This window comes from Catharus ustulatus, chromosome 7 (genome assembly GCF_009819885.2).
Source record: "Catharus ustulatus isolate bCatUst1 chromosome 7, bCatUst1.pri.v2, whole genome shotgun sequence".
Lineage (NCBI taxonomy): Eukaryota > Metazoa > Chordata > Aves > Passeriformes > Turdidae > Catharus > Catharus ustulatus.
In genome coordinates this window covers 8,424,807-8,436,806 of record NC_046227.1, presented here as the reverse complement: position 1 = coordinate 8,436,806, position 12,000 = coordinate 8,424,807, and the positions used below count along the sequence as shown (strand labels likewise).

The window sequence follows — 12,000 nt, the reverse complement described above, 5'->3', positions numbered from 1 at the left end:
AGCAGTGCTGCCAGTGTTTTTCATGGATTTTGTGTTATTCCACTGCATAAACCATAAACCAAGGAGTGCTTTAAGCCAGTACTCATGGACTGCCTCAACCTGCCCACTAATAAGGGGAATAAAAGGGAAAAAAGGGGATTGATTGGGGGTTTTTTCCCCATTTGTCCTGAAAGATTGTCTTCTACCAAATATTTTCATGCAATTAACTGATGCCATATGTTTTCATGTTTGTTGAAGAGTAGGATTATGTAAAAGATAGGATCTGTGTGGCATAAATATTGTACCTCCTCCAGCAAGACTTGGAGGCTTTGCAGCTGCCCTGGTCTCAGCTTCTGGCAAGTCCTGCAGCAGAGACCCAAGGACTACCAACCTGCAGCCTTGGGAAGGCAGAAATGCCTTCACATGTGTCAGGAGGGGTGTCTTAGCAACATGCTCTGAGATGCATTTTTGATTTTTGGTTTTTTTTTAAAGGGAGTTCTCACAGGGAAAGGAGCAAACTCAGGGTCTGAGCCCTGCTTGTACAGTTTAGAGGATCAGATCAGCAGTGGCATTTGCTGATCAGGGGGTTCTGCAGAAACACTAGATTCTGGGGTAGGAGCTGTGAAGGGGGATTGGGGATCCACTGAGCTGGGGGAGGAAGAGGCAGCTGAGGAGCCATCTCTAGTCATTCCTGAAACACTACCCAGGAAAACAGGTAGTTTGCATATTGCAGAAATAAGTGGGTGTTTTATTTCCAGAATGAAGTAGCACTTTGACAAATATTTTTGTGCTGTATTTCTTTAATATCTTCTTCATTAGTAGTGTTAACTCTGTGCTTTGACCAGGAAGGAAAATGCGTGCTTCATCTTTATTCTCTTTATACATTCTGAACAGCAAGCTAGAGTGAGGTGTTTTCTAGCTACTCACATAAAATGAGCAAAACAAAATCACACAACCAACCACAAAAAAGCCTGGCTGAACATGGGTTGTGACTGGCAGTTTTGGCACCCCCTGAACTGCCCCCTGAGACCCTGTTACTAAGAATGAGCTTGGCACACACCCACTTGGTGCTTTTGAGCCCCAAGGCAGCTCCAGCTCTGTTAGGTGTGTGTAACCTGCGTTAGCACCACAGAAATCAAGAGGAAGGAGTGTTACATGGAAGGAAAGTGGAGAGGGAGAAGAAAACTCTGTTCCTCTTGTTGAATCCAGTGATAGGTAGACCCAAAGTCTCTTTTACAGTGGATCCATTTTACACACTGCTGATTATGTAAATGGGACATAAACTAAGTTGGACTTTCACTTGCTCTGACACTCCCTTCTATTGCCAGAGTGATTTTACAGCAGCTTTAGTGTGAATTAAAACCAGGACTAGTGTCTGCTGTCTCCATTTTAGGATTTAAAACCAGTCATTTCCCAACATAATTGTGGTGCAGTCGAGACCAGGAGCAGCTTCCCAAAAATTGGTTAATACCCAGATTTGGGTTTCTTCACTGGCTTAAATGGAGTGGCATATTATCTCCTCTATAGTCTGCCTAAAAGATAGATTTGATGTCTGCAAGCAAAGACATGAAATTGCTATAGGCTTCCATTCTTATAGCCTGCCACCTATTTGATTTATGTGATAAGTGATCTCAGATGACCCTCCAAGGCACTGAACCATTAGAGAGTTATGTTGCACAGTGATAAGAAATCTTCAGAGATACCTAAATCTTCTTTTACCACTGGGAGTTTCATCTGTTCTGGAATAAAGAACATTTTTATGTATGATGTTGCTATCTTGCTAGCCATACTAATATTCAGAAGGATACACAGACTTAAATCAATAGCAAAGTGACAAAGATCTTAAAACTGAAGTAGTCACCAAGTGGATGCCAGGCAGCTCTTTTAGGTTTTATCTTTGTTCCTTTCATTCTGCTTCTTGAAAGATGAGTAGCTGTAAGCATTCACATTTTTAGACTTCTGTTAATCTTTCCACCAGGTAGGAAACTGGCAAAAGTGCTCTTTCAGTGTGGAAAGCTCTGGAAAGTCATATCACCTGTTTGGGACTTGCTTATTTTAGGCTTTGGACTTTTTTGGGTTTTTTCCCACTGAATTTCTGTAAATTCAGTGATGGGGGTTCCTCTCTGCCTAGAATGAATGAAAATGCACAGAACCTCAGGTGGGATGTGAATTCTTGGCAGAGGTCAGGGAAAGCACAGATGGGTAATTCCTGTGGTTTATGTCTAGCTCTAAAACCTTCTCCTACAGAGGATGGCAGTGCTTGTATTTCTCTGGACCTACATCTCATGTAAAACGTTGACAGGATTTGTGAGTGCTGTGTTCCAGCATGTATAGAGTCCATACATTCCATCTACAGAATTCCATCCTGGCCTACTCCACTTCTTTCTGGCACATAGGACCAGCCAGCCAGAAGCAGCTCACGCTTGACTGTGCTTTGGGGTAACCTGTGATGGCCATTTTCTGACAAATCAGAGAGGCATTAAGGCATTGGGCACTTTCCTGGGCTGCAGCTTCCCACCTGCCTTGACACAGTGCTGGGGTTTAATGGTCTGTGTGGCCAGCCACGTCAACCTGAGGGAGGAATCAGGCATCATCTTCTTTTATTTCTCCCTGATCCTGAAAAATCTTCCAGTCCTTGCAATTAGGGCTACAGTAATTTCCTTTCAGGCTCTTTAATAATGACCTGTGGCATTGCATCCTCCCAGCTGTGGCCATGACCACTTGTTCATTTTGTCCATCCTGTTGTGCATATTGAAATACATGAAAGCAGGGACTGATGCCACTAAAGCTTTGGCAGCATTGCAGGCATGTTTTTACAAAAAGATGTATGTATTTCTTGAATATTCCCCTCCAAGGAACTGAGGTTTCTCTTTAAATTAACGCAAGGCAGAGATGAATAGTCCCCATGTGCTATTTTGGCATTTTACTCAAAGCTGTTTATGAGGGGAAGCAAAATTAAATGAGCCTACTCTTCCTCATGCTGTCAGATACTGTCAGTGCTGGTCATGGTGCACCTTCATAAAGGTGCTGGCACCTAAATCTGCACAGACACTGGGCAAACATCAAATTTTGTAGGGGCACCACAAAATGGTGCAATAAGCACAGCTGTTTCGTGTCAGTGTTAGAAAGCTTGCAATAGGGTTTTATTCCATGAGCCATTCCTTTTGTAACACCATTAGATGTATCTGTGAGGAGAAACTGGCCCCAACTAATCGCATTTAATTTTTTATCAAATGCACTGTGGGAGCTGCAGGAATATGCATGAGCCAGCAACGAGCGAGTGGTGTTTGTTTAGAATAAATACACTTTGAGTAAGAATTGAATCCATTCCCTCCTGGCCACGGTTGTAGAAATGCAGACAAGTCCTGGCTGTGTGTTATACTCACAAGCATTTTCTCCACTGCTCTGAAGCTTGGGCATACCTTTCAAAGCAAATGTATACGTGGGAGCTGAGATCCTTATACATTGAGATAATCCTCTGGTTATGATTTTTAAGGAAAAAAAACCATAAGCTGAGAATCAGAGTGTAAATACAAGACTGAAAAACGCTGCAAATTGAGTCTGGCATCAAAGCAGTGCCAGGCTCTATCTACATGGTCTTTAGCAGTAAGATAAGAGCACATTTTATCAGCAATCTGAGCTGGCTGGGTGCATCCAGTTCCTCCTGAAAAGCCCTGCTAGGTATTTACACCGTGCCAGAGTCATCCCATTAACCTTTTCCATCGCTTGGCTGAGAGTGGCAGCACAGAGGTATCCCAGGATGGGACCTGAGGCAGTACAAACCCCGAGGAAGGGTTATAAACCCTGATTTCCCAGGCAGCCAGCTCAGGTAGGGCACAGCCCCAGGGCTGTTTAAATCACTGCCCACACAGCAGAGAGGAGGTTTCAAGGACTCACCTGTGATGCTGTGGAGAAGCGAACCATCAAAGGCATGTTGGTGTGCAGGACAATATTTCAGGTCTCCTTAAGAAGTTCTGTGTTGGGTGCTGAGCTGGGCACAGACACTGTTTCCCCCTGCAATGAGTAATTTCCCCAGAGTGTTTATGGGTGCGAGAGAGGGCAGATTTGTGTTTATTGAGATGGAGCAAAGCAGAGCAAGGCACGTCAGAGTTTGAATTTATTACCAATACTCAAGGCCATTTTCCTTCCATTCTGACGGTAATGCCGTTCTGAGCCTCTGCCAGCCTTTGAGGGCAGAGTCATTGGCGAGCTGACCCCCCGCTTCGCACCCTTCATTTTTCTCACTTTGCAGGTTTTGACTGAGCTAATGCTTTCAGGAAAAAAGGCTTATTGATTAGAGTGAAGTCGCTTGCAGCATCTGGGCTTTTATTGGTGCGGTTTGTGAGGTGTTGTTGGCCGGCTGGTAGTGCAGGAAGTGCTTGTTCTCACACATTTAGTAAATTCTGCTGGCTTCTCTGCCCTCCTTGCTTAGAGCTTTCTCACTTTATCCACTCACTTCTCACCTGCACAGAGCACTCCTGTTAGGACTGGAGCATGTGGCAGGATCACCTCAGCTGGTCTGTAGAGCATCCTCCTCCACTACATTTTAATTTGCACATTGTCTTGCATTCTGCGATACAAAAATGGCCATCAGCTCTCATCTCCATGTGATTATTGTTATTACCTAGATTTTATAGCTGAAAACAAGCATGTATCCTGTTAGGATGAGCTAGAGCAAGCCTTTTTTTTGAAGCTTTTCTTTCAACAATAGCAAAGATACCCCACGACGAGGAGTCGAGTCAGAATCAGGGGTTGTGATGAGCACGTGTCTGATCACACCGATCAAAGGAAGACTACATAAGAGTAGTCATAATTCATAATTCATTATAGTCATAGTTTGTATATTCAAGCATGTGGTGATGTTTTATATCGTTTCTTTGTTGTGTTCTCCCGTGTAGTTGAAATATATTGAATAAGGATTGTTATAATAGTCCTCAAAAGCTAGGTGAAGACTGAGCTGAGCCTTTCTTTGCCCTATTGCCTTCAGAGGCGTGTTAGCAAAGAGAGACTCAGATATCTGTGTCCAGCCAGTGTTGCCACCTCTCTCGCTCTCATGGCTCACCAGTTTGCTCCTCTGTGCGCCAAGGGATGTGGATGCGCCCTGTGGCACTTGGTGTGCCAGATCAAGATGCTGTGCCTGTTCCTAACCATCCCACTGGAGCTGCTTTTCTGCAGAGTGCAAGGAATTTGTCACCATGCCAGCCTTGCCACTCGTCAGGCACCTGGGGAAGATGCTGAGCAGGGGTTATTCAGAAGCTGGAGCGCAGAGATTTTGATGTCTGTGTTTTAAAACATCTGAACCACCAATCCTGCTCCTAATAGAGCATGAGTCTGGGAAAGCTGTGTGGGTAAAGTCCTAGCATCATTTTGTGGGGTTGTAGCACCTGCAGAACTTGATTCAAAGAGATCAAGTGTAAAGAGAAACTAGAGATCTCTGCAGTGGGAGTGGGCAATTTTGAGGCTTTTAGTTTTCTCCTGATGTTACAGGAAAAAAGCACAGGGTCAGACCAATCTACCGATGGTACTTTCAATCTGCTTTTTTTTCATCTAGGGAGACAGAGTAAAATGCCTCAGAAATTGTTTCTTGTGGGACCTGCAAACTATACAGACGTTCTTGAAATCACAGCTATCTAATCTGAGCACTGAGAATGCCAGAGAAGGACCAAATGATTAAAACAGGAGCTGTTGTGGTTACCACAGTCCATTGACTCTGTAAATTGTGTGTACTGCCTTCACAGCTGAGAACTTATATTGCTTAGGAGATTGACATAGTCTCTGAAGTGACTTTCAGATAATGTTAGTGACCTTCTAACCCCTGTTAGCACATTTCTTTGGATTCTCAAAGTTGATAATCTTGCTAATACAAATAGGAATTTGCACCTTAACATTTCTCTGTTGTAGAGTAATAAGTGGTGGGCTTCAGTGATTAGCCTCCCTGGAGCTTGCTATGTTCCTGCAGGACCTTGGTGTTAAAACCTCAATAGTTACTAATATTAAAACTGCCTAACATGCATGAGAAGGAGACTCATTCTCTGTTTTAGAAGAGGAATCCAGAAATGAGATTATTTTTTGCTAACAATTTTTTCCAGTTGGGTTAGAAAAGAAGTGCAAATCAGCAAGTGCAGTGAGGGGAAAAAAAGGAAAAAGAGTCACCTTAGAAAATAAGCATCCACTAGTCCTCAAGCTAGAAAGCAGCAGGAAATATTGGGAAAATAACTCGTTGTAAGATGTCTGATTTATCAAAGCACTTATCTGCACAGCATGGAGAAAACAAGCCCTGTGTGTGTGAGGTGTGGGTGGGGTGTATATGCCAGTGGCTATGTTTGTGCAGGGAGAGAAAACACCTTAGAGAAAGGTAAAGAATAATATTATGTGAGTTACTGACAACAGCAGGAGCATGAAGAGGAGATCAACAGCTGTCTTTTTAGTGAGGACTGCTGCACATTTGCACATTTAATGACAAGGTGCACATTGTCCATGGAAAGCTGCTCACAGGGCTCCTTCAGAAAAACATGGAGGAGTGACCTATTATTTTCGAGTAGAAATTCAGGACTGCAATGTGCCGTGGAGTGGATGATCTTCTCCAAATCAGTTACTTCTGTTCAACAAGCCCAGTCTTTCAAATGCCTTTTTTAATGGTTTAAGTAGCTGTTTCACTTATTCTGTGATGTAGAGCTGTGTGAGGTCCCCAGCCAGGCGACACGTGCTGGGCAGTTATGAATAGAAACATTACAGGGAGGAAGAAAGCAGGGCATGTGTTTTAAATTAAAAGGAAATGCAAGGGAAGTGATTTGCAGAATAACAAAATAAAGAAATTAAAGCTCCATTCCATAAAGTATATATTCTCACCCTGCTGAACTGGAGCAATTGTCATGTTTCTGATAGGTGAGGAATGCTTGGCTGTTGTGAGAAGTCATCTGCCCATAGGTCCCACTTGTTACACGTCCTACCTAATGTCTTAACCCCTGGAAATCCCCTGCCACGGTTGGCTGTCCAAGTTACCTCCTCAGCAAAAGAGATTTCTGTATTTAAAATGTAAATTAAACATTGCAGGCCTGGATGCAGCTGCAGGGAGGTGGGGAGGGAGGATCATGAGCCTGGTGATGCTGTGGGGCCAGAATCACACAGGCAGCACGTGGAGATGCTCATGGTGTGTGCATGTGGCACTTGGGCTCCTTGTCCACCCTCCTACATCGGCCTTTGTAACACGTGAGCCTGCAGAGTTTCTCAGACATTTAAGGAAACAGAAAAAACACAGCTCAGACCCTCCCTGTAAAGCTTGACAATGCAGCAGAGCAAAAATCCAGAGTGCGTTTTTCCTGGTTTCCCCTTTGTTATTTTGTACATGAATTTTATGGATATAAAGGTGAGCAAATTTGTACAAACAGAGCAAAACTCCTTTTTTTTTTTTATTTCTGGCATAATCGGAGTCCTTTTCATAGGGGAACTTTTTTCGGTTTAATATAGTCTAAATTCAAGAATGATAAGAAATTAATGCAGCATAGTCCATACCTAAAAATACCAACACTTCCTTTGACTATATTAAGGCTCAGGAAAAAAGCATTTTAGATAAGTCATCTACCTTTGGTATTTCTGTGATTTCTATCACTGTAGTATCTAAGCATATCACAGTATTTTAATACACTCATTTCCACATTCTCTGTTGGGAGGAAATTATATTATTCCTGTTATCCCATAGTGGGAAGCATGGCAAAGATTGCGTAACTCGTCCAGGATGGGGAAGCAAAACAGGCATTGGAGTCACACTTGCTCTTCTAGGGGCGAGAGCCCTTTCTCCTCAAACAGCTGGGTGAAAGCCTGGGATTATTGTGCTTTTCTGAGTAAAAAACAAAAGCAGCTTACTCAGAGTCAGAGCACTCTGACACAAAAGCCTCTGGTAACAACCTGGATGTGCATCAGGCAGATGATTTGTCCAGTGGATGTTGCTGGGGCTACCAACATACTCCAGTGCAGGAGAATGGTTTGTAAGCATAGTGCAGAAGGCAATCTTTCCCAATGAATTACAGCTGTGCTGATTACCAGGGAGTGGAAACAGTGAGGATGGATGTTATAAAAGAGTGGGTTAGCTGGTTATCAGTTAGTTGGAGCTTGAGCCCCAGAGTGTGCTGCAGTTTGGGATGGAGGCTGCTGGCTGTGCTGTGAGGAGGAAGGGACAGGTGGCTGTGCAAGGGACAGACAAGGTAAGAAGATGCTGTGTGAGGGACCGACAGGGTTAGGGGCTGGGAAAGGGACAGGCTGGGGTTAACCAGGCATGCAGAGAGGAGAGAAGGAGTCAGTGCTGTGTGGAGCTGCCTGTGAGGGAAGGAGTCAGAGTTGCCTGAGAGAAGTCTTAAAGAAATCATGCAAAGTTTCTAATAAAGGACTGGTGGTGCTGTCATTCCAGTCCATCTCATAACTGCTGCACTCCAGTGTGTCCCCAGCTTTGGTGGGTTGCACCCAGGTGTGCAGAAGCCTGCACCAAGTGCAAGGGAGATGGCACTGCAGCAGCTGTTGGTGCAGATAACAACATCAGTCAGAGCTGATTGATGCTGAAAGTCTGTGCTGCTTTAATAACTCTGCACTGGCAGAAGGATATCGCTAGCTACGGTGTCTTGCTAGAGAGAGGCGTCTTTCAAAAGATATCAAAGGCTGTTTATACACTTCAGTGGGAACATAGATAATGTTTCTTTTGGATCTTTTAACAAACCTTCCTTCATCTTGGTGCCTACTTTAGTGGTCTCTTTCTGTCTTTCAGTACTCAGCCATTAGTATTTTTTTGCAGTCATCTTACACCCATATTTTTATTTTCCCTTTAGTCCCTTCTTGTTTTTGAGTTACTGGCCAGGTACAAACCTTAGACAATTGCAGACATCAGCATTGACTTTTCCCCTGGTCTCACATTTAACCTATACTGGAGATTGTCCTCTCCTCTGGACAGCACTAAATCTTCCCTGCCAGAGATAACTAGTCCTTGGGGCTCCTAGCCGTGCTTCTGCAGAGAAAAATGTTTTGCCTTTGGAGTGGGCTAGATTGCACCACACGGCAGGTAATTTAAAAACATTTTCGAGGAAAGCATCCCCTTGGGGCCATCTCAAGCAAAGGACACGAGGCAGCATGTGATGCTATCAATGCCCCTCCATTATTTTCCCAGGGAACAAAGCAGTGAGACTCGGAGGGGACACGACCTTCCTGGGCTGCAGCTTGAAGGGGTCATTGTTTAAGGGGAGAGGGAAAAGGAAGGGCTTTGCTCTGGTTTTCCTTTTAACTCTGTAATTGAGGGGATTTATCACAGGCCAGCGTGGAAGTCTCTGTGTTGGCCAGCTCAGGAGCGCTGTTGGCCAGCTTTGTGAGCAGGGCATTAAGCTGATGCAGTGAATAGATTTTTCTAGAGAGAGAGAGAAGTGCTTTGCTACAGTGCTGTCGTTACTAATGTATGTTCTTCTGCTTTCCATCAAACAGTCAATGAAGGCTCAGGTGAAACCAATCAAAAAGAGACATCGACCTGTGACATTTGCCAGTTTGGGGCGGAGTGCGACGAAGATGCAGAGGATGTTTGGTACAGTAATTTGCTCTACTCTTCTATTTTAATGGATGTTGTATTATTTAAAGGTACTGTAGTTTGGGAAGCATTACAAATGCTAGATACTCAATTTTCTGCACCCAGACATTTATCTCAAAGTGACTGAGTTGGTTATTACTCTGAAAAAAAGTATGAAGCACTCTGGTTTGTAGTTTTGGAACATACACAATTTAGACCAAGTTTAGAAACACAGTTATCCATTTTGTTGCCATTATAACTTATGTTATTCCATCTGGGGTTTTACAGCTTCATACTTCAGTAAAAATAGAATTGGGGAAAATAATTGACCTAAAGCTTTTCCAGTTAAAAAGTATCATTAGTATTATCATCATGTTAATTCATGTGTGGCATTAGAAAAGCTGGGAAATCTGTCTCGCTTTTTCCTAGTTTGCTGGAGTTGAAAACCTTGTCCTCAATTGCTTGAAAAAATGAGAGTGTACATTTAGACATTTTCTCAATGGAAATGGCTTTAATTTTTATTTTTTAAAAGGGGTTTCAAAATCATTCAGATATTTTTTATTTTAAACCTTAATTACATAAGCTGAAGGGAAATAATTCTATCAACTCAGATTTTTATTTTTCATTTTGCCTAGAATATATGCAAACTTACATTAAGCCAACTCTGAGCTAATAATTTCATTGTGATTTTGGAACAGCCAATAGATCAAAAAGGTCACTATTCACAGAGCTATATTTCTAACACTGCCCTAATGCCATGCCTCATGTTTCTCTCTAACTAAAACAGATTTAGAGAGACAACAAAATAGCCAGGCAAGTGTCAGAGCTGTTGTCCGGATGGAGCTGTGGGCTAAAGAATGGATGCACAAACTGGGCAGTGAGGTGTCAGTAAAGCAGTGAGGTCAGAGCTCTAGTGTGGACAATCAGAATGGAGCAGAGAGCAGTCAATAAAGGAATGGTGAACATGATAGCTGGGCCAGTGTTGGGCTGCTGAGCCCACCCAGGCAAGGCATCCATGCACCCTTGGTCAGGCATGAAATTAGGAGCAGTTCTGTTGAGTGAAGAAGCTCAGGGGTGTGGTCGTGGTTATCCATTTGTGCTCCTTTTGGTTTTGTCTCAGTAATCTCTGGTTCTAGTCCTTAAAAATCCCTGAGCAAACCAGCCACTGGGTCCTTGCTCTGGCTTCAGTCATCAAAGGAAACTGGTGTTGAAAAACAGGAGCAAGGTGCATCATGGTTATAGGTTTCAGTAATGTAATGGAATTTGTGAGTAAGAAATTGCTTAATGTTGACTTTGCTTAAGAAAATTACCCCAGGTGTTATGATTTTCAGTGTCTCCTTGACTGGTTGTCCTTGAGAGCTTTGGTGGCGCAGTATAGAAACAAAACCATGGTGAAATTAATATATCAAAATTCACAGTCTAGTGCTCATGTTTTCATAATTAAGTGCGCTTCCAAATTGGAAGGCAGGAGAAGAGAGGGGCAAGGAATAAAATTAGCTACAAGATAACATTATTAATCATAAGCACTGAGTAGCAGTGTTTATTTTTTTTTCCAGAAATAGCTTGGTAAAACTGCCTGATCCAACTTAGCCCAGTGTTCCCACTGCAGCTTTTGCACAATCTAATTCCTCCCCTCTGAGACAACGTGGCTTTTACAGAGCAGCCCAGTGATGGCAGGAGCTGAGGTGCTCAGTCTTTATTGCACTCTTTCTGCAGGAGAAGGTGCTTCTTGGGGCAGGGAGCTGGCACTGGGAAGATGCTCCCAGACAAACTGTAAGGAGGCAGGAAAGCTGATTCCAATCCAAAAACCCAAACCCCATGTAAACCTGTGAAAGGTCTGCTTTGAAGTTAACAACTTCACATGCCGCAACAGAGCTCTACTTTCCTGTCCTTGCCCCGTGATTAGTGTCAAATAAGCATTTTCCTAAATAGTGAGCTTCTGGCTGTCAGCTTTTCATTATTTTTATTTCTAGAATAAAAGTGGACTGTATGTAGGGGTTGTAGATCCCTGTTTCAAATGCACTTTAGCTGAATTTTCATGTTTTGCACCAGTGGCACACACTGCCCCACTCCCCTTGCCAATGAATGTCAATTTATTATTTGTTCACTATTTTTATGTGGATCAAGTATCAGATGTAAGCAGGGCTCCTTACCTCTCACCTGACTGATGGGGTTTGTGAAATCCAAACAGAGTCAGCAGTTCCTGGTGGTCGTGGGACCTGTTACTACAGGATGTCAGTCCCAGCACCAGCAGCGAGTCCCTGTCCGTCAGTTTTGGGGGTGCAGGGTCAGTGCCTGATCTGAGGTAAGGAGAAATGCAGCCTGGTGGCACAGCCACACTTCAGAGAGCTGGAGATGCAAGGCTGGCTGTTTGCCTGCTGTTTCTAGGGTGCCAGAGTAGATCAGAAAAGAGAGCACAGGTGTGATAGCAGATGTTGGGCTGCTGATGATTTAAAGTGACAATTGACATTCTTCTGAATTGT

General features: G+C 43.4%; 1 protein-coding gene across 1 annotated transcript in view; it reads left to right on the top strand.

The window, feature by feature from the left end:
- TMEFF2 (transmembrane protein with EGF like and two follistatin like domains 2) overlaps nt 1-12,000 on the top strand; it is a 118,536-nt gene that overhangs the window by 61,296 nt on the left and 45,240 nt on the right. Inside the window, exon 5 of the mRNA XM_033064736.2 lies at nt 9,439-9,535. Coding sequence (XP_032920627.1) covers nt 9,439-9,535 — 97 coding nt within the window. The remainder of the gene's footprint in view (nt 1-9,438; nt 9,536-12,000) is intronic.